Source organism: Mobula hypostoma, chromosome 3 (assembly GCF_963921235.1).
Source record: "Mobula hypostoma chromosome 3, sMobHyp1.1, whole genome shotgun sequence".
Classification (NCBI taxonomy): domain Eukaryota; kingdom Metazoa; phylum Chordata; class Chondrichthyes; order Myliobatiformes; family Myliobatidae; genus Mobula; species Mobula hypostoma.
In genome coordinates, this window is record NC_086099.1 from 183,637,305 (window position 1) to 183,660,990 (window position 23,686).

At 39.2% G+C, this 23,686-nt stretch overlaps 1 protein-coding gene across 9 annotated transcripts in view; it reads left to right on the top strand.

Annotated features, from left to right (window-relative positions):
- The window catches only part of mllt10 (MLLT10 histone lysine methyltransferase DOT1L cofactor), a 279,374-nt gene that overhangs the window by 7,818 nt on the left and 247,870 nt on the right, over positions 1 to 23,686 (top strand). For 8 of the 9 annotated variants that reach the window (XM_063044224.1, XM_063044228.1, XM_063044227.1 and 5 more), the window contains exons 2-4: positions 4,182 to 4,261; positions 5,547 to 5,601; positions 15,554 to 15,663. In XM_063044224.1, coding sequence (XP_062900294.1) covers positions 4,182 to 4,261; positions 5,547 to 5,601; positions 15,554 to 15,663 — 245 coding nt within the window. The remainder of the gene's footprint in view (positions 1 to 4,181; positions 4,262 to 5,546; positions 5,602 to 15,553; positions 15,664 to 23,686) is intronic. The other variant, XM_063044229.1, reaches the window with a different exon arrangement.

Sequence of the window (23,686 nt, forward strand, 5' to 3'; positions counted from 1 at the left end):
GTATAGATAGGGTAAATGCAAGCAGGCTTTTTCCATTGCGGTTTAGTACGACTACAGCTAGAGGTCATGGGTTAAGGGTGAAAAAGATTAAGGAGAACATGAGTGGAAACCTCTTCACTCTCAGGATCGTGGGAGTGTGGAGTGAGCTGCCAGTGCAGGTGGTGCAAGCAAGCTTGATTTCAGCATTTAAGAGGAGTTTGGATAGGTACATGGATGGCAGGGATATGGAGGGCTATGATCTGGGTGCAGGTTGATGGGAGTAAGTAGTTCAAATAGTAAGTGAAGGGGATATCTTGCAATGTAGAATCATGCCCAGAGTGTAGAAAACACCAAGTTTATGTTGGGATAGTGAAGTCGGGAGGTAATCAAAGCATAAATATAGGTTTTACTAGTAGATGCTTTGGGGTGATGTAGTTTATGTATAAATGTGTGTTTGGATGGTTGTGCGTGCATATATATTTAAATATGTTGTTGTGTCTTCCTATTAAAAGGTGAACACATGCGAGTGTGTGTGTGTTTACATTGTTGATCCAATCCTGTATGTACAGAAATGGGACATGGAGTCGAACAAGTTTTTGTGCAGGTCCACTCAGACTCATGTTGTCAGGATATTAACGTACGTTTATATTTGTGTGTACTATAAGTGTGTGATAATTTTGTGTGTGTTCATTTGTGCATTTTTTCAGAATGGTGTAATTAGTAGTGCCAATAATAATTGTCCATATCTATATTTTGTATTTCTTTGCAATGTTGTATGCCTTTTGATCCATGAACTGAGTGCTAGCTCTCAGATTGATCCAATTTCCCTATAATTCAGTCTTTCACTTGTACCCATTAACTCCTTTGTGATTTTCCTGCAACCTACACTAAGATAATTTATAATTAAGCTTCAAACTAGCACACCTTTAGGATCTCCAGAGCTGTCAGTGAGGACGTGATAGTTGATAGTTTAAGTGACCACTATAAATTGTAGGTAAGTGGTAGAATCAGGGAGGAGTTAGTGAGAATGTGGGGAGAATAACAAAGAGATTAACATCAGATAAGTGTAAATAGACAGTTGATAGTGGAGGACACATAAAAGTTGCTGGTGAACGCAGCAGGCCAGGCAGCATCTCTAGGAAGAGGATTGCATCCCTTACTCACTCTTCCTTCAGTTAGTCCTGACGAAGGGTCTCGGCCTGAAACGTGGACTGCACCTCTTCCTAGAGATGCTGCCTGGCCTGCTGCGTTCACCAGCAACTTTTATGTGTGTTGCTTGAATTTCCAGCATCTGCAGAATTCCTGTTGATAGTGGAGGAGTTAGGGTACGTCCACACTACGCCAGATAATTTTGAAAACGAAGCCTTTTCTCTTCGTTTTGACCTTCTGTCCATACTGAAACAGCGTTTTCATCCCCCGAAAACAGAGATTTTCAGAAACGATCTCCAGAGTGAATAAATCTGAAAACACCTAATATCCGTTGTAGTGTGTACAGGGTAACTGGAGAGATTTAAAAAAGCTGTCATGACAACACCACAACAACAATGCTTTTTCTGCTTCTGCTTGGTACTATGCAAGCTGTTATAATGTGCAGTCGGTGTGAGCGGCATGAGAGTTAAATTGTAAAGTGAGCTTTTTTGACTATTTAAAAATGCTGTCATGACGTGCCGGAACAGATAGCCGCAGCGTGGCATTTCGTTGTTTTCTTGAACGCAGCCACCTAACAATTTCAGAACGGACGGCAACGAGACTGAAGCCAGAAGGGTTAGAAATGTACTCACCAGATACTTTGACCCATAGCTTACTGAATAAATAAGTATACTCACTTTGCCTTGTTTTCTGTCCTTGCTTGTATGAAGGTGGTTCACCTATTTATGCAAGTACTTCTCTGACAATAGATGTGTAACAGCCTAATGTAACATTGTATGGAAATACAAGATAACACTGATGCAGACGTTTTATACATTTAACAAGGTGCTTTGTTAATGCAACAGAGTTGGTCAGTTTTTCAATGTTCGTCGTCAGCTGGGTCATACTATCTGTGAACTCCCTGTCGGTTGCCTCCATATGCTCCAGTATTTGTTTTTTTTAGTTTTAAGTCCTCCTGCGCAAGAGCCAAGAGCAAGTCCTTTTAAGTTTTTCTAGTCTGTAACTGCACAAACGTGCACCAAGTATACCGTTTCCTCTTTGCTTGTTTTCTGTGTGTCCTGCGCATGCCCAGTAGGAGGAGATTTGCCCAAATATCCGTCTAATGTGGACGGAGATATTTTGAAAAACGCTTAGTGTGGGACGCCTGTCGTTTTTACTCAAAACCGGAGTTTTCAAAATTATCGGGCGTAGTATGGACGTAGCCTTAATGAGAATGTGGGGAGAATAACAGAGAGATTAACATAGGATAAGTGTAAATAGATAGTTGATAGTGGGTATGGTTTTGATGGGCTGAAAGGTCTGTGCTGTATCTCTGACTGTATGACTGCTCTACATACTTTCTGGTGAAGGTGCCCCACAGTGTTGTTGAGTAGGAAGTTTCAGGTTTTGAACTTGGTGACAATGACAGAAAAATTTGAGTTAGAGTAAGTTAGAATAGTGTGTGACTTGTATGGGAATCCAGATGTGGTGTTCCCATGCATCTGCTGCCCTTGGCCAACTTGGTGTTGGAGGGCATGGATTTGGAAAGTGCCCCATTATCAGTGTGTATTTGCATGCACGTGGCTGTATATTTGTGTGCAGTACTTTCTTTCTACAACAATGTGCAAGTGCCTTTGGATATGCAGCATATGTTGGCAAATATCACTATAGCTTCTGTAATTGATAAGTTTGTATAACTAGATATAAAGACATACATGTGTATTTGTGTGTAAATGCCAGATTTGGGTATTTTGAATGCACATGGATGTGTGCATACCTGCATAAATGTCCATTGTGCTAAATTATGTAAACCTACTCCCCGCTAAATGCTTTCTTAGATAAGTACATTTGCATGTATACATTCTGTGCTTGTGCATGTTTGTGTATTTAGATGTAATGTCTGTATACATGTGCATAATTGAATGTTTTCGTACATGTTTATAAACCTCTAGCTGCATTTGTATGCATATCAAAATATTTTTGATGAGTTTGTTTGTAAATAAATATACTGTCTGATTCTGCTATCAGAATGTGTGCCCAGTTGGACCTGAAGGGTTTCCAAAAGTAATGGGATTGATTTCTAACTTGTACCTTTTAAAATATACTATTTTTAAATTTCTGTCTTCTACCATTTCATTCTTGAAATTTTTTCTGTCATCCATTCTTACAAATGGGTCTCAGTAATTAGAAAAGTCTATTTTATAAAACAATTGATTTTCTAAGAAGTGCTATATTTTTAAAAAAGCTTTTGCATGATGATTAGACTAAACCAGGCTGAGGAAAATCTAACTAGATGTTTTGAAGTGTACTGAATATTTAATTTTGAAACCAGTTAAAGCTGCAAAAAAGTCTAATCAGCAACAATGTTAACTTCTCAGTTTGCATAGTTTCAAATAAGTAAAAGATTTTTGTCCTGTAAATTTCAAAATAATTGTTTTATTAAGTGTAGATTTTGTTAAAGACAGGAAGATAAATAATTGCAATATTTGCCTTGAATACCACTAATTCTGTGGGGAAAATGCGTGCAGCAATGACATTTCTTGCTGTATGCATTTAATCTAAGACAATTTACGTAAGAGCTCAAGATTCTGGGAATGATTTAGGGTAAACTTTTAATGAAGTATTTAAAAGAAAAAAATATTGCTAAGTGTTAATTGCAAATATTTAGATTTTTCTTAATTATCTTCCTTAAGTTGTATTCCTGAAAGTAGAAATTTTGCTTGAGTAAAAATTAAGTTTCTAAATTCTGATGTATTTGTGATTCAATAACCAATTCTTGGAAGTAAGCTACATAGTTGAAGAAGGTTTATGTGAATTAATAGTTGATGTATTTGATCTAAGTACGCAATTTAGAACCACCTTAAGGAAACTGCATACATTGGATATAAGAATGGGTTTGTTTAATTGTGTATCCAACAAGCTGACCTTTACAAATGCTACTACCCCCAAAATGTATGAAAGTATTTCACAGTAAATATGTTTGATTTGTTATTCATTACATTTTGCATTTTATTTACTTTAATGTTGACTGGTGAATGGATGACTTAAGATTAGTTTTGCTCTTGCAATTTCAGCATGTTATGGCATTGTGCAAGTTCCTACTGGACCATGGTTTTGTAGAAAATGTGAATCGCAAGAAAGAGCAGCCCGAGTGGTGAGTCTAGTGTTTTCTATGTTACTGGCAGTGCTTTAGTTAGTTCTGGGGTATATTCAAGTAATTTTTTAGACAGATTTCACTATGAAATAAATATATAATTTCTGATTTCCAGCATCTGCAATTTTTATATATTTTTTCAATTTCATGACAATCTTCGTTGTGAAAATTTGGACTGAATTAGAAATACCTTGCCGATCATAATACGTAACACTTTAATGTTATTGTCAGCTTCTGTTTTGTTTTTATATTTTAAAATAAATTGCGTTCTAATTTTGCATAGCTAAATAATAGCGACGGAATAGCGCTGCAGTCAAACACGTGCCGCATTTTGCAAAACACTATGACAATATGATCCACAGGCATAACAAAGCTGTTGAGATGGCTGGATGTGATTCCTTCCCTTCCCCCTTTTTTTTATATTGCTCACGTGCCTGTTTTGCTGAGAATGTGGATTTTTTAAAAATTCCCCAGTTGTCTGGTGTCGATTGGTCGAGAAATTACATTGCGAACTCGGTGCCGTCATCATGGTGTGCTTTCAGTACATGATAAGCGGCCTCCCAAGGTGACGAAAATAAAATATGCGGAAGACTGTGCGAAATGCTGCTATTTGCAGTATGTAGTATAGCGCCTGAACGACATTCACCAAGTCAGGCAGAAAAAGGCAGTTTTTCTCCAAAACCAAAGGATCGATCTCTCAGTACGTTTTCTGGTGTGAAGGTCCATTTGCGCTAGTTCTATTTTAATACTTAAAGAGTAAAAAGAATGTAGTTCTGAATTTTTTGTGTTTGCCATTTTTATGTTTTCATTTTTCTTCTGGTTGAGTTCCGATTATTCCAGAATTGTAGGGATCTGAAAGCCTATTTGCTCTTCACAGAAACGACTCCATTCGAGTTTGTGTTCCATTAATGTGGGGGATGGGGAATGCATAGAATTCCGGCATGGTTTTCAGCAGATTTTCTGAGACGGAGAAAATAAATCTTTTACTTCAGTTGTACTGTTTTGAAGAGTTTATGTGCTTTGCACAACGTTGATGTTTAGACTGAAATGCTAAATCAAGTAACGTTTACAGCGCAGCGAATCATGCTAATTTACAATATTTTGCATAGAAAATAGACTTATTGAAGTATACGATTGGGCGTTTCAGTTGAAACCGATATCAATAAATGACAGGTAATTTAATTCGTGGTGATTAGTTCTACCAACAGTATAGCATAGCTGTAGATGCCATTCGTGTACATGTGGAATGGTGTACAGTACATGACTATTATTATTTTTTCCCAAGAAATGTGAACTTTGCCCTCATAAGGATGGTGCTCTTAAGAGGACTGACAACTGTGGTAAGTTAATTTACATATTAATGACAAACTCTCAACTTTACTGCACTTTTGTGCATTGGTGATATTTTTGGTGAAGATCAGTGTGTGGTTATATTTTGAAAGGGGATGTACGAGTCAGAGTTAGAAATGTTGACAGTTGGGAAATGCATTTGAGGCTTAGTATTAACATACTGAAATTGTTTTATTTTAACATACTGCAAAATTTAATAGGCTGAATGAATGTGAGCAATCACTTTATTCCACGTTGAATTGATTTTTCTATTTGTTGGTGAAAGCTACAGAAAGAATTTGTTTTCAAGTTACTACTGTGAGAATACATGCAAATAGTCTTGTATCTGGAGCATTTGCTGCTACTAAACTTATTATCTGTCTATAGATCCTATTGCTAATAACTAATAAAGTGGTAAACGTGATTATATTTGAGTATGGATGGTATATTGATTAACATACTACTTTCATATCTTAAGACAAAGTAATTTTAAGTGTACTCCATCTAGTGGTTGTTTGCATATGAAATGGTTCCTGTGATTTTTACACTTGCTTACTTCACTATACAATATGTGATTTGTCAGATTACATGTTTGAGGGATAATGTTAGGTAATGGTACTTCATCAGTTTTCTACACGTAAAACTGAATATTTAAATAACTTAAAAAATTTATTTTGAGTGAGAATCAAATCTAAATTTAAGCTCCCTGTCTTTCAATTTGCAGTTGTTTGGTTTGTCATGTGCATGACTTTTTCTTTTGCATTATAGAATAATTGTAAACTATTGAATTAAACAGTTGTTTCATCAATCAAATTTCAATGTAAACACATGACAGAGAAAAGTGGTAGCCTACAACTAGGTTAATTTTTAAATAAGGAAATTGAAGACCATTTAAAGAAAGCTTTTTTAGAAAATCTACTTGAAAAGTAGCATCATGTCATGGAACTGATGAAACTGGTACAAATAGCCTGGTTAAAACAAACCAAGCTAGCATTTTTTATTTTTTGAGTCATTATCCAGTAGATTGTTCTGTTGTAAATTTCAAACATGCAAATGTAAGGTGAAGATGGGATGTGGTTTTCTTTAGTCTTAAGTATTCAACCAGTTTAAGGCACTCTAGACTTGCTCATGAAGAATGGCCTTCTGAGTAGAGAGCTTCTACATCTGTAAAGCAATACCCTAGCTCAAGATAACCTGTTGATGTGTAAAGATGTGCTAAAGAGGGATCTCCTTTTTCTTTACTTTTTGTGAGCCTCTTTTCATTCCTTCCAAAGAAGCAATGACTCCTTGTAGTATTTGTTCAATGAGATTATCTGTTGGGTAAATTTACTAAGTCAGGAGAGCAACAGGCCAAATCTATAAAGCAATAGTCTTAGAATTATAGTACCATATAAAGACAATAGAAAACTAAATTGTTAAAGACTTCATGTATGGTATTGTAAAGCTAGATCTCATTTTTTAAAAAAAAGTTTGCTTTGACCACAGTGAGTAAGAGCAAACGGCGGCCTTCCGCAATGGTATATGTTCTGAGCTGTCTTAACAATTTTGTCAGTATGTTGGTTTGTATGTATGTTGCTTACTTTATGTAGCTCATTAAACTGGGCACTATGTTTTGGCAGTGTCCTTGTTCTTGTAAGATGTTATAAGATAAGAGTATGTATGATACGGTGGTTTGTATTTTAATTGTAACCATTGGTTGACACAATGTGATTTATATCTTTTGAAACTGGAAGTCTGCTAGACAACAGCAAGATTTCCTTAGTTTACAGGGTTATACTGCCTCTATTTAGAAATCCATGTGTCATGGTGATTTCAATTAAAGCATCTGTAGTGCATGATGCATAGGTAAATCTGAAATTGTTTTGTAAATACTTAAAAAAAATCTAATGAAATTGATAAGAGTTTCTGCCTTACATTATTATAAGATTCCTAATTCCATTAAAATGCATTACCACTGACCGTTGCAGTTTCAGAAATGATTTCATTAATCATACTTTTAATGCTTATTATCTTAGCCAATTAGGTCATTTAAATCCAAATTTTATTGGAAGTCAGTGAACCACGAAATGATTATTTTTACCAGAACTTTTTCAGTTAATAAGAGAATTACTTGTACAATACTTTTATTTGTTAAATTTAAGATGTTCATCACAGTAGCATAGCAGTTAGAACGCTATTACAACTCGGGGTATTCCGGAGTTTAGAGTTCAATTCTGATGCCGTTCTGGCAGGAGTCCCTGTACATCCTCCCTGTGGAATGCATGTGTTTTCCCTGGGTGCTCTGGTTTCGTCCCACAGTTCAAAGACTTACCGGATAGGTTAATCATCATTATAAATTATAAATCATGATTAGCTTGGGGTAAAATCGGAGTTGTGGGGTTGCTGGTGCGGTGTGGCTCGAAGGGCTGATAGGCTATGCTGTATCTCCAAATAAAACAAATAAGTCTTGTACCTTGTGAGCTCCTTGCTAATGATGAAAAATATTGAGGAAAAACTGCACAGTCGGCTGTGTGCCAAATGGAAACCTGTCTTTTGACCTGAGTGAGTTCTGACAAATTTCCATTGGCTTGTGGCCAAGTGCCTAAGATTTGTCTTCCAGGAAAGTGGCAATATCAAAACAATGTGAAAGAACCTCTACCATTATTAGTAGAAACTTGTTTCTCAACACATACTGATTTTTCTATCTAGTTAGTGTTGCTCACCCATTCTAGCTGTTTGAAAATTGTGTCAAGTTTGATCTGGCATGCATCACCTAACGGCCTAATTAAAATTTTGTCAGTATCCTTTTCTGTGTCACATGCTTTGTTTCGAATGATCTTCTCTGATCTTTGACAATAATGTAGATTTCTCAATTGGACTTCCCTCTATCTTAGATGGTTTATTTAGTGAATGCAGTGACTAGCTGAATCAAGTGTCTGGATTGCTCCAATGTTAATTTTGTTCTGTGTTTAGTTGGGACAGTAATGAGGACAGTACTGTTGGTTTTATGTAGAGAGGGAAATACTCATCCTGATTAGTCTCCAGTGATCTTTGCAGGAAATATCAGTCTAAAGTGATTCATTGAAATTAAAGTTACCTACCTGACATGGTGTTTATTTTGCTTAGACTTGCTCCCTAGATTCATACATGAGAGATGGGGACATAGATTGAAGAGATGTAGTAATCAAAGACTCTGCCAATCATTTCTGTAGAATAGATACTTCTGGAGATACTTGTGAATGGACTGAGTGCAAAGAAATTGCTCTGGGGAAATAAAGGAACTGTTGTTTTTCTTTTGTTGCAAGTTTTCATCGTGGTCAATGTATATAATTTTAACTATTACAGTGTATATTTTCAGTATAACTGGTGCATAACAGTTCAAGATGAGTTGTTATATTTGCAAAGATGTGGTTTCTTAATAGAATTAAGTCAGTTTTGAATTGGGACAGAAATTTTCCTGTGATATCCCTGTATTGTTCAATGTGCTCAATGGCTTTTTGTTGGTGATTACCAGCTGTCGTATAAATATATGTTCGTGTTGTCGTGTAATTTTTTTACGTTACAGTTTATGAATTTTGCAATTGTATAGTTTAAAATCAAGCTTATACTTAACATTTCATGTTTTTAAATTCAAATTTTTGAGGTACCAACTGGCTTGAGTTTTAATCTCTAGGCTGTCTCATTTAATTGCTTTGAAAATTACAACTGTTGATATTTAATTCTTAAATACAACTACAAAATTAATATTTGTACTTGGATGATAACTTCGTCTTCCAACAAAAGTTGAAATCACACAAAGAAGAAATACTTTTTACAGTGTTTTTAAATTCGCAAAGAAAATAACTTTTCATATTGTTACAATATTAATACATTGTATCTGTTCAAGTACTTAAATAAAATTCTGTATTAAATAGTTTAGTAAAAAATAATTCATTCTTGTCAAAAGTGAGTATATAGTAGCAAGAAAATGTTTGTGAACTCTTTGTAATTACTTGGTTTTACTGCATTAGTTACTCACAAAATATGGTCTGATCTAAGTCACAATAATAGACAAACACAATCTGTCTAAGCTAATAACACACAACCAATTGTAATCACACAAAGCAATCACAATCTCAGTTCAAAAAAGTCGGTGAACCTCTGGGGTAATGCTTTCTACAAAAACTATTTGGAGTCAGGTGTTCCAATCAATGAGATGAGATGGGAGGTGTGGGCTGTGGAGGTGCCCTGTCCTGTTTTTAAAAAAAAACTCTAACAAAATTAATTACTGACAGAGCCTGCTCTTCTCAAGAAAGATCTGTTTACGTGCACCATGCCTTGATTAAAGCAAGTTTCAGAGGACCTTACAAGAAGAATTGTAGAGATGCATGAAGCTGGAAAAGGCTACAAAGGCATTTCTAAAGACCTGAGTGTTCATCAGTCCATAATAAGAAAAATTGTCTACAAATGAAGGAAATTCAGTACTGTTACTACTCCCTAGGAGTGGGCACCGTGCAAAAATCACACCAAGAGCACAGCATGCAATGCTGAAGGAGGTAAAAAAGAACCCAAGGGGAATAGCAAAAGACTCGCAGAGATCTCTAGAACTTGTTAAAGTCTCTGTTGCTGTGTCCACAATAATAAAAACACAAAACAAGAATAGTGTTTATGGAAGGAGACCACAGAGGAGGAAGCTACTGTTTTTCAAAGAAAATATTGCCGCATGTCTCAAGTTTGCGAAAGACTACCTGGATGTTCCACGCTTCTGGGACAATGTTCTGTGGACAGATGAGACAAAAGTTGAATTTTTGGCAGAAATGCACTTGTTATGCTTGGAGGGAAAAACAACACCAAAACCTCATCCCAACTTTGAAGCTTGGTTGAAGGAGCAGCATGGTTTGGGGCTGCTTTGTTGCCTCAGGGCCTGGACAACTTGGAATCGTTGAGGGAACAATGAATTCAAAATTGTATCAAGACATTTTATAGGAGAATGTCAGGGAAAGCGTAATAGAAGTTGGATGATGCAACAGGACAATGGTCCAAAACACGAGTAAATTAACAACAGAGTGGTTTACCAATGAGAGAATTTGAGTTTTGGAATGGCCAAGTCAGCGTCCAGACCTTAAAGCAATTGAGATGCTATGGCATGACTTGTGTCTGTTCATGCAATCTATCTCAGAAATATTGATGAAATGGAACAGTTTTGTATGGAGGAATGGTCTAAAATGACTCCTTGCCATTGTGCAAGTCTGATCAGCAGCTGCAGAAAACGTTTAGTGGAGATTATTTCTGCTAAAGGTGGTTCAACCAGTTATTAATTACAGGGGTTCACATACTTTTTCCAGCCTGGGGTGTGAATGATTAAACAATATGTTTAATAAAGACATGAAAAGTAGAATTGTTTGTGTGTTAATAGTTCAGGCAGATTGTATTTGTGTATTATTGTGACTTGGATGAAGATCAGACCACATTTTGAGTAATTAATGCAGAAAACCAGGTTACTGCTGAGCGTCCACAAACTTTTTCTTACAACTGTATCTCATTGGACTTACTGAATTTACTTTCTTAAAATTAGCATCCATGATTGGCATCAAATTCTTAACACCACATTTGTATTCCCTGTGACTGCTTGGAATAAGCTGGTTAGTGTTAGTAACGTCTGAACTTAATGTGTAAAAGAGATGTGGTCTCATTAAAACTTTCAGGAAAATCTGCCTGTAAGACTTTCTTTTCCAGTTCATGCACACATTGACATGTTATTCAGCAGTTTTCCAGAGCTGTATCAATGTGTTATTAATATAACCCCCTAAATACATTATTTACTTAGTACCTTATGCACTACTTGTGCCGTTCTGTTGTGACTGACTAAAACTGAGCCACATGGAAGCTGTAACTGAGAAATACAAGTCTTCATTTACACAACAAATCTGAGAGCGAGTCCAAGAGAACCTCACTCTGTTGACATCATTTTATATTTCAACACAGTGATAATAATAAATGATTAACTTCAGTTTCAATTGCTGTAATCACCTATTTTATCATTTGGGATATAATCAAGTAAATTTATAGAATTACATATTTAATGGAAGCACATCCCAACAAGCATTCCTATTGAATATTCAATGCTGGTGTCTGTTTGAAAAGCCGGACACCCAAAATATGCCTCTTTTGTTACAGCGTTGAGGGATGGTCCATGCATATACAACTAACCAGAATTGTCTTGAACTGCTGTAAGTGGCAGGGATACTTATTTAGCAATGTGCAAATAGCAGGAACATTCATCTATTGTCTTTCCTAATGTAGTTTCAAAGGGACAGGGAATGTCCCACACCCAATGATTGATTTCATTAGTCACAAAGTAGCAGATGGAAGTTAAATTGTATACAAGGTTTCATTTCCTGAAGACTGGTGCTCATTTTAGATAATCCATAATTATGCTATCCAAAGCTTTCCAGAATCAAAGATAGAACATGGAAGAACATAGCCGTGTAACCTACTCCAAAATCGATCTAAATAAAACATAGAACAGTACAGCAGGAATGTCCTCTAACAATTCCATACATTTTTTAGTTTTGGTTTTTACTCTCTATTGTTTTTACATTTCTGTTTGAACATTTGTTTTACCGGTTCCTTCCAGCTACAAACACAGTTTGTATCAGATGAAAGTACTTGTGTTATTTTGAAAGGTTGTATTTCTGGCTATTGAAAATCCTAAGTGTAGAGATTGTTATAGATTTTTCTAATGACCAGTCTTTGCTATCATGCCAAAAGCAAGTGAATGTCTCGCCTCTGACTGGGTGATTCCTGTGCTCATCATTCTGATACCTACTCTTAATATCATAGAAACCTAGCAAACCTACAGCACAATACAGGCCCTTCGGCCCACAATGCTGTGCCAAACATATACTTACTTTAGAAATTACCCAGGATTACACATAGCCCTCTATTTTTCTAAGCTCCTTGTACCTATCCAGGAGTCTCTTAAAAGAGAAACTCCACCAATTGTATCCACTTCCACCACCGTCGCCGGCAGCCCATTCCATGCAGTCACCACTCTGCGTTTAAAAAAAAACAACAGCAGTTTACCCCTGACATCTCCTTTGTACCTACTTCCAAGCCCCTTAAAACTATGCCCACTTGTGTTAGCTATTTCAGCCCTGGGAAAAAGCCAACTATCCACATGATCAATGCCTCTCATCATCTTGTACACCTCTATCAGGTCACCTCTCATCCTCTGTCGCTGCTAGAAGAAAAAGCCGAGTTCACTCGAACTATTCTCATAAGGCATGCTCCCCAATCCAGGCAACATCCTTGTAAATCTCCTCTGCACCCTTTCTTTAGTTTCCATATCCTTCCTGTAGTGAGGTGACCAGAATTGAGCACAGTACTCCATGTGGGGTCTGACCAGGGTCCTATATAACTCTCGGCTCTTGAACTCAATCCCACTGTTGACAAAGGCCAATGCTCCATATGTTTTCTTAACCACGGAATCAACCTGCACAGCAGCTTTGAGTGTCCTATGGACTTGGACCCCAAGATCCCTCTGTTCCTCCACACTGCCAAGGGTCTTACCGTTAATACTATATTCTGCCATCATATTTGACCTATCAAAATGAACCACCTCACACTTATCTGGGTTGAACTCCATCTGTCACTTCTCAGCCCAGTTTTGCATCCTATCGATGTCCCTCTGTAACCTCTGACAGCACTTCACACTATCCACAACACCTCCAACCTTTGTGTCATCAGCAAATTTACTAATTCATCCCTCCACCTCCTCATCCGGGTGATTTATAAAAATCATTTAAAAATTATTATTGCTTGAAAATTGTATCTGAATGAAATGGATTGATTACTAACAAGAGAAAGTCTGCAGATGCTGGAGATCCAAAACAATACACACAAAATTCTGGTGGAATTCTGAAGGCCAGGCAGCATTGATGGAAAAGAGTAAGTATTTGACATTTCAGTCTGAGACCCTTCTTCAGGACTCAAGAAGAAGGGTCTTGAAGAACAGTCCTGAAGAAGCATCTTGGCCCAAAACGTTAGCCGCTTACCTTTCCATAGATGCTGCCTGGCCTGCTGAGTTCCTCCAACATTTTGTGTGCGTTGGTTTTGATTTACTACTAAGATGTTCATAAGTGCCAGAAATATGTTGTATCTTTTTTCTTAAGGTAAAAGGTGATCAAAAAGCTTGATGTTTCTTTTCAGTCATTCGTTATTTATTACTAGTGCATGTGGATAATTCATGGTATTTGGCCTATGTTCACAGGCATGTTTTTTCTGTGGTTTCTTTTCTTTGTGTTATCTACATATTAATTTTAAGCAATCTGTATACTTCTTGTTAATAAACTAGAGATATCAGATTAAGCAGTATGCTTTTCTTCATTCAAGTTTGTGTATTTGTCAGTAAGAGAAAGCTGGTGGCTGATTTTCATGTTGGATTCATAAAATCATTCTGTTTGCAAACTTAGTTAATACCATGATGTATTTGGCTTTTGATCAGTAGTGCACTGGGATGTCATAATTTATCTCTCTTGGGCTCCATTTGGCTGTGTATAATGGAAGTAGTGTAAAAACAAAAGGAATGTGAGGTATTGTTCATGGGCTATTCAGTAACTTAATAGCAGAAGGGAATAAACTGTTACTAAATTGTTGAGTGTGGGACTTCAGGTTCCTGTATATCATCCCTGATGGTAGTAACAAGAAGGGAGCATGTCCCAGATGGTAAAGGGGCTTAGTAAAGGATGCTTCCTTCTTGAGCTATTTGATGGTGGGAGGATTGTGCCCGTGATGGAGCTGGCTGAATCTATAACTTCTTGGTCTTGCTGACATAAGTGCAAGGTTGTTGCAATACCTATCGATCTCACTTCTGTAAGGTTCTCTTTTGAAATTAACTCCAACCTGCTAGTTGTTATGGTCTAGTTCCAGATTAGGCGGTATATTTAACAACCAAGACAATTGGGTGAAGATTGAGATGACTTTTTTGTTATGTGTTTTGCTTGAGTAGATTAGAAGAAAATTAGTAAGTTTAATAAATGCCAGTTAATGTAAATGCTATAACTTCCATTTCTAATTGTGTTTATAAGTTTTTGGAGTCATATACATTTACTTTAGTCATATAGGGAAAAATTCTGTAATGATCTTATTTACTTCATGTCTATTAAAATAATGGACCTGCATGTTCTATCTGGTCCCTAAAACTGTACTTGGGCTGATGTACTAAGTCTTGAATAAAAAATAATTTGTTTTGGATATATTTCCTTCAGGTAATTTTCTTTTGATTTTCTTTAATTGTAAAGAAATTATCTGGTTTCATTTTTAATTTAATTTGAATAACTAACTACGATTTGATATTTCCAACTGTGCTAAATTAGCATTCAGAGATGATATGGTACTGGAGGGGCAGAAGTTCAAATGAGAATAAACCTTGCTATTATAGGTTACAAGAAAATATTTGCGCCGTGTGCATGTAATATAATCACTTAGAGGGAAGATTGTTAACTTAGATGTTTTCTTTTCCAAAAAAAATTAATAAAAAAAAATTTTTTTGGATTCTTAATGTTCCTTTAAGGATTGGGTTGTTCTGGATTTGTTTATGCATAGTAGTTACGTTGCAGGAGGGGGATGGTGTTAGAAATGTGAACCATCTGGATGATTGTTGGAAATGCTGAGCTACAAGGTTCTTTGTTGGTCTTTCACCAATGTTTCCCACGTGTATCTGGTATAGTGCCAGTTAACAGCACAGTATGCCTAATGTGTCATACTTTTAAACTATTAGTTTGGAAACCCCACAAGCCAAGGAACTGTTACATGCCAACCTTTCAAGTCAACATTATACTAGGATTTCCAAGATTAATGTTTTTGGTTAATTTAATATTAATAATATTTATTGCCAGTTCTAATTTAAGGAATATTTTTATTGCAGATTATATATTTTGATTTCAAATTTATAAGCTTTGTACCTTTCTGTAGTTTATAATGTTTTGTGTGGTTTATGTGCAGGTTGGGCCCATGTGGTTTGTGCACTTTATATTCCAGAGGTGCAGTTTGCAAATGTTACTACAATGGAACCCATTGTACTACAGTACGTTCCCCATGAACGCTTCAACAAGGTAATTAAACTATAAAAGCAAACCCAAAATTATGCTCATTTTTAGGTACTTTGTAGAGTGAGATTACTTACACTTCTCAGTTTTGTTTTTGGACTTGATTTTTGAGGCTTCTTATGACTTGTTTCTATTTAGAATATTTTTTGGATAGGAGTAACATTTTGAAGAGTTGTTTCACTTCTATTCCACTCTGAGAACATACTATTTTCATACCATTTTATGGTTCTCTATGGCACTGCATTACTGATCTACCTCTGAAATTTATTTCATTATAAACTTGATTCAGTTAATCCAGTAAAACCTCTTCATCATTTGAAATTTCTATTGAAATTGGGATTTTTGAGTTGGCAAGTAGTCCTTTCATGGGTGGAGAAGCAGACTTAAAAAGTACCAGATACAGTACATCATGTATGTTACCTGGACAACTTAGAAATCAGCATATTTTCACTGCGTATGATTGTAAGGAAGTGTTCTCTGAAAGCAAAGTGGATATTTTCTTTTGGATTAAAACTAATTTCCTGAAGATTATCTGTTCTAGAGTGTTTTAATTTTTGCTTGCCATTGAGACCAAATTGATTTATTTTTCTAACATATCCTTTCTGACAATTGTGTTGTTAAAAAATAATCATTTGTCATTTTAGCTTCTTAAATGAGAACTGCCATTGTGCTGTAACAGTATAAAATAGTACTAGTTAAGGTGGTATCTGGAAGTTGAGAGATGTTCACATAGATGTTTTTTGCATTGGATCAAGAAGCATTAAATGTTATTTTTTCTAGTATATTTTTCATTGCTGAAACCAGTGTCACTTTCAAGGGTATATTTATCAGCATCCTCTGCTATTGTGCCTAAATGTTTTCAATTGTATGTGAGCATAGATGGTACTTTTAAATCATTATCTGTTTATGGAGGGTATCAAAATCAAAAATAGTCCTGCCAACAATCGATTCATGTTTAAAGCATTTTATTGTCAGGGCAAAAAAAAAATGAATGGCATTGAATGTCGTAGAACCATTGGGCTGGTTGGTGGTTTAGTGGCATCAGCACTGGACTTCAAAGCAGATGGTCCTGAGTTCAAACCCATCTGTGTCCCAACCTGGGCAGCAGCAGTATCTGTCTGGAAGAAAGACCTGGCAATTTACTTCTGTATCTTGCCATGAAAACGCTGTGGTCCATGGGGTCACGAAGAGTTGGGCTCGACTTAATGATTGAACAACAACAGCATGGACCATAGAACACGGCAGCACAGTACAGGCTCTTTGGCACATGGTGTACTGAACTTTTAACTGACTGTAAGATCAATTTAGTCCTTACCTCCTACATAGACCAATGTCATCCATGTACCTGTCTAAGAGTTTCTTAAATATTCCCAATATATCTGTCTCTGTCACTCTGTGTTGGGATGGAGGGGAAGAAACAAACGCTTCTGATGTCTCCCCCCCCCCCCCCCGTATAGTTTATTCTGGTCACCTTAAAGTTGTGGCCCTTTGTATTAGCCATTTCCACCCTAGGAAAATGTCTCTGGCTATCCACTAGATCAGATCACGGGTCCCCAACTTTTTTTGCACCATGGACCGGTTTAATATTGACAATATCCTTGCGGGCTGGCCGACCGGGGGCGGTGGGGGGGGGGGTGTTGTTCAGGTAGGATTAAACTCACCTCAATGCGTCTTTTACAGTTAGGGGTTGCCAACTTTCTCACTCCCAGATAAGGGACAAAAGTAGCAGTCAAGTCCTGGGACACTTTACCCCAGGAAAGACTACCATGACCATGAAGCCTTGCACGGGCATCTGTGTGCGCATGTGTGACGTGCTCATGCACGTATGTGCCGAATTTTCCCCCCACAAATTGGTTTTGCCTTATCTTCCCGACTATACGTACACAGCCTATATAAAGTAGAAATAATGTATTTATCATTATCATTCCTGCTTTTACTATAGGTTAGTGTTATTTATCTTTGGCTTTATGTGTTATTTGGTACGATTTGTTAGGTTATTTTTTGGGTCTGGGAACGCGCAAACATTTTTCCCATATAAATTATTGGTAATTGCTTCTTCGCTTCATGCCATTTCAGCACGAAAGGTTTCATAGGAGTGCTCTACCTTAGCAGGGAAAATACGGGACAAACCAATTTAGCCCAATATACGGGATGTCCCGGCAAATACGGGACAGTTGTCAACCCTGTGTTCAAGTTCAACAGTGCGTGACAGGGAATGTGGAAAGGTACGGCTGACTCATATCGTTTCCTCATGACCTAGTAGCACGTGCTTTTTGCCCGGTACCGGTCTGCGGCCCAGTGGTTGGGGACCGCTGCACTAAATCTATGCCTCTTATCATCTTGTATGCCTCTATCAAGTTGCTTGTCATCCTCCTTTGCTCCAAAGAGAAAAGCCCAAGCTCACTCAGTCTATCCTCATAAGATATGCTTGTCTAATCCAGGCAACAATCTGGTAAATCTTCTCTGCACACTCTTTAAAGCTTCTACATCCTTTTTCTACTGGGATGACCGGAGCTGAGCACAATATTCCAAGTGTGGTCTAACCAGGGTTTTATAGAACTGCAAAATTACTTCACAGCTCTTGGAACTCAATTCCCTGACTAATGATAACCAACACACCATATGTTGTCTTAACAACTCTTATCATCTTGCACGGCAATGTTAAGGGATCTATGTACATGGATCCCAAAATCCATACTGATAAGAATCCTGCCATTAACCCTGCATTCTGCCTTAAAGTTCAACCTTTCAAAATGAACGCTTCAACACTTCTCTGAGTTGAACTCCATCTGCATCTTGTCAATGTCCCGTTGTAACCTATGACAACCTTCTATGCTAACCACAACTCCACTAAACTTGGTGTCATCTGCAAACTTACTAACCGAGCCTTCCACTTTCTCATCCAAGTAATTTATAAAAATCAGAGTAGGGGTACCAGAACAGGTTTCTCTGAAACACCATACATCAAAGTTGCTGGTGAACGCAGCAGGCCAAGCAGCATCTATAGGAAGAGGCGCAGTTGACGTTTCAGGCCGAGACCCTTCGTCAGGACTAACTGAAGGAAGAGTGAGTAAGGGATTTGAAAGCTGGAGGGGGAGGGGGAGATGCAAAATGATAGGAGAAGACAGGAGGGGGAGGGATAGAGCCGAGAGCTGGACAGGTGATAGGCAAAAGGGGATACGAGAGGATCATGGGACAGGAGGTCCGGGAAGAAAGACGGGGGGGGGGGGTGACCCAGAGGATGGGCAAGAGGTATATTCAGAGGGACAGAGGGAGAAAAAGGAGAGTGAGAGAAAGAATGTGTGCATAAAAATGAGTAACAGATGGGGTACGAGGGGGAGGTGGGGCCTTAGCGGAAGTTAGAGAAGTCAATGTTCATGCCATCAGGTTGGAGGCTACCCAGACGGAATATAAGGTGTTGTTCCTCCAACCTGAGTGTGGCTTCATCTTTACAGTAGAGGAGGCCGTGGATAGACATGTCAGAATGGGAATGGGATGTGGAATTAAAATGTTTGGCCACTGGGAGATCCTGCTTTCTCTGGCGGACAGAGCGTAGATGTTCAGCAAAGCGGTCTCCCAGTCTGCGTCGGGTCTCACCAATATATAAAAGGCCACATCGGGAGCACCGGACGCAGTATATCACCCCAGTCGACTCACAGGTGAAGTGATGCCTCACCTGGAAGGACTGTTTGGGGCCCTGAATGGTGGTAAGGGAGGAAGTGTAAGGGCATGTGTAGCACTTGTCCCGCTTACACGGATAAGTGCCAGGAGGGAGATCAGTGGGGAGGGATGGGGGGGACGAATGGACAAGGGAGTTGTGTAGGGAGCGATCCCTGCGGAATGCAGAGAGAGGGGGGGAGGGAAAGATGTGCTTAGTGGTCGGATCCCGTTGGAGGTGGCGGAAGTTACGGACCATTCAGGGCCCCAAACAGTCCTTCCAGGTGAGGCATCACTTCACCTGTGAGTCGACTGGGGTGATATACTGCGTCCGGTGCTCCCGATGTGGCCTTTTATATATTGGTGAGACCTGACGCAGACTGGGAGACCGCTTTGCTGAACATCTACGCTCTGTCCGCCAGAGAAAGCAGGATCTCCCAGTGGCCACACATTTTAATTCCACATCCCATTCCCATTCTGACATGTCTATCCACGGCCTCCTCTACTGTAAAGATGAAGCCACACTCAGGTTGGAGGAACAACACCTTATATTCCGTCTGGGTAGCCTCCAACCTGATGGCATGAACATTGACTTCTCTAACTTCCGCTAAGGCCCCACCTCCCCCTCGTACCCCATCTGTTACTCATTTTTATGCACACATTCTTTCTCTCACTCTCCTTTTTCTCCCTCTGTCCCTCTGAATTTACCTCTTGCCCATCCTCTGGGTCACCCCCCCCCTTGTCTTTCTTCCCGGACCTCCTGTCCCATGATCCTCTTGTATCCCCTTTTGCCTATCACCTGTCCAGCTCTCGGCTCTATCCCTCCCCCTCCTGTCTTCTCCTATCATTTTGCATCTCCCCCTCCCCCTCCAGCTTTCAAATCCCTTACTCACTCTTCCTTCAGTTAGTCCTGACGAAGGGTTTCGGCCTGAAACGTCGACTGCGCCGCTTCCTATAGATGCTGCTTGGCCTGCTGCGTTCACCAGCAACTTTGATGTATGTTGCTTGAATTTCCAGCATCTGCAGAATTCCTGTTGTTCTCCGAAACACTGCTGGTTACCAACCTTCAGGCAGAACACGCTCTATGTACGACCATCCCCTGCTTTCTATAGGCAACCACCCATGCCTCCTGACTTTCTGAATGAGCATACTGTAGGAAACTGTATCAGACCCCTTACTAATATCCGCATTTCACCAAATCCTTTGCTCTACCATCATCAATGTGATTTGTCTCATCTTCAAAGAATTCAGTCAGGATCGTGAGGCATGCCCGACCCCTCACAAAACCGTGCTAATCAGAATCTTTTCCCAAATACTCACAAATCCTGTCTCTTAAGAATACCCCACTGCTGAGGTAAGACTCACTGGTCCATAATTCCCAGGGTTATCCCTACTCTTTTTGCTTGAACAAAGGAACAATGTTTGTCATTTCGAATCTCCCCCTCCCCGTCTCAAATCTCTTACTAGCTCTTCTTTCAGTTAGTCCTGATGAAGGGTCTCAGCCCGAAACGTCGACTGTACCTCTTTCTAGAGATGCTGCCTGGCCTGCTGCGTTCACCAGCAACTTTTACGTGTGTTGAATGTTTGTCACCCTTCAGTCATCTGGTACTATTGCTGTGGCCAGTGAGGATGCAAAGATCAGGGCAGTAATCTCTTCCTTGCTTCCTGTAACACCCTGGGATTTATCCCATCTCATGATGTGTATATCATAATGTTTTTCCAAAGTTCCAGCACATCCTCTGACATATCAGCCTGTTCACATTGTCCTCACAAATGTCAAGGTTCCTTTCACTGGTCAATATTGAAGCAAAGTATTCATTAAGGACTTTTCTTACCTCCTCTGGCTCTGGGTATGTTTCCTGTTTTGTTCCTGATTGGTCCTACCCTCAATCTAGTCATCTTCCTGTTCTTCACATATGTGTAGAGTGCCTTGGGGTTTTCTTTAATCCTACTTGCCAACTTCCAGTGCGCTTGTCCATTTTTCAGCTCCTTCCTAGTTACCCTTGTAACTCCTGAGCCATGTCTGATCCTTGCTTCCTAAAATTTAAGTAAGCTTTTTTTCTTCCTCTTGATTAAATGTTCCACCTTTTGTTAATCGTGGGTCCTTCACCTTGCGATCCTTTCCCTGTTTCAATGGGACAAACCTATTCAGAACCCCATGCAAGTTTTTCTTAAACAATGTCCACATTTCTGTTCTGCATTACCCTGAGTACACCTATTCCCAAATAATGATCCGGAGTTCCTACCTAATAACATAATTACCCTCCCCCCAGTTAAATACTTTCCCATACTGTCTGCAACTAAACCTGTCTAAGGCTATGAAAAAGGTCAGATTGGTGTTGTCATTGCAAGGTGGCATGCCTGAATGACTATTGACCTGTGGCTCTGACATCAATTGCTATGAAATGCTTCAAGTGATTGGATATGGCACACATCAACCACAGCCTACCGGTCAACCTCGACGCTTTGTAATTCGCCTACCAGAGCAACAGGTCAATGGCAGATGCCAGCTCTGGCCCTACATTCCTCCTTAGAACACTTGGAGAATAAAAACACATATGTAAGGCTCATTTTCATTGACTACAGCTCTGCCTTTCATACCATCATTCCAAATAAACTGATTCCTAAGCTCCGGAACCTGGGCCTTAGCACTCAGATCTGCAGCTGGATCTTCAACTTCCTCACAGACAGGACCCAGGCTGTAAAAATAGGGGACAAGCTCTCCTCTACAGTTACTCTGAGCACCGGTGCCCCACAAGGCTGTTTACTCAGCCCCCTGCTGTACTCACTGTACACCCATGATTGTGTAGCCAAGTTTCCATAGAACTCAATATACAAGTTTGCTGATGACACCACAATTGTAGGCCGTATTTCAGGTAATGATGAGTTTGAGTACAGAGAGGAAATTAAGAACCTTGTGGCATGGTGCAAAGACAAAAACCTATCCCTCAACGTCAGCAAGACGAAGGAATTGGTTGTTGACTTCAGAAGGAGTAGCGGACCGCACAACCCCATTTACATCGGTGGTGCGCATGTGGAACAGGTCAAAAGCTTTAAGTTCCTCATATCACAAATGACCTGACTTGGTCCAACCAAGCAGAGTGCACTGCCAAGAAGGCCCACCAGCACCTTTACTTCCTGAGGAAGCTAAGGAAATTTGGCCTATCCCCTCAAACCCTCACTGATTTTTATAGATGCACTGTAGAAAGCATTCTTCTGGGTGTATTACAACCTGTCCAAGACCGGAAGAAGCTGCAGAAGATTGTGAACACAGCCCAGCACATCACACAAACCAATCTTCCATCCGTGGACTGACTTTACACCGCACGCTGTTGGAGCAGTGCTGCCAGCATAATCAAAGACACGACCCACCCAGCCAACACACTTTTCGTCCCTCTTCCCTCCAGGAGAAGGCTCAGGAGCTTGAAGACTCGTACGGCCAGATTTGGGAACAGCTTCTTTCCAACTGTGATAAGACTGCTGAACGGATCCTGACCCGGATCAGGGCTGTACCCTCCAAATATCCGGACCTGCCTCTCGGTTTTTGTTTGCACTGCCTTACTTTCCCTTTTCTATTTTCTATTTATGATTTATAATTTGAATTTTTAATATTTACTCCCTCGATTTGTACTCCAGGGAGCACGAAGAGCAGAATCAAATATCGCTGTGATGATTGTACGCTCTAGTATCAATTGTTTGGCGACAATAAAGTATAAAGTCATTGTCTCCTGAATGCTCACCCACTGAGATTTGACATCTCACGGCTCATTGCCTAGTACTAGATCCAATACAACCTTTCCTCTAGTCAGCTTGTCTACATATTGTCAGGAATCATTTTGCCTCATCTAAGTCTTTTGCATCAAGGAGATGCCAATCAATCTTGGGGAAGCTGAAGACCCCATGTCAACAACCATGTTATTTTTGCAGCTTTTCAAAATCTCCCTCTCGATCTTTTCCTCAGTGTTTCACTTGCTACTGAGTGGTCTATAGAATACTCCCAATAGAGAGATTGCTTCCTTCCAGCTTCTGACTTCCACGCATACTGACTCAATGGACAATCCCTCCATAATGTCCTCCAGTCTGCAGATGTGATCAGCATTGCCCGTCCCACACTTGTTTTTACTTCTCACCCTGTCCCTTTAGAATCATCTGAACTCTGGAACATTCAGCATCCATTCCTGTTCTTATCACCGTAATGGACACAACGTTGTAGTTCCAAGTACTGACCATCACCCTTGTTCCTGATACTTGTGATATACTTCCCTTTTCTTACCTGTGTCGTTGGTACCAGTATGTACAACTACTTCTGGCTGCTCATCCTTCCCCTTTCGAATGTTGTGAACTCTATCCGATATATCCCTGACCCTTGCAC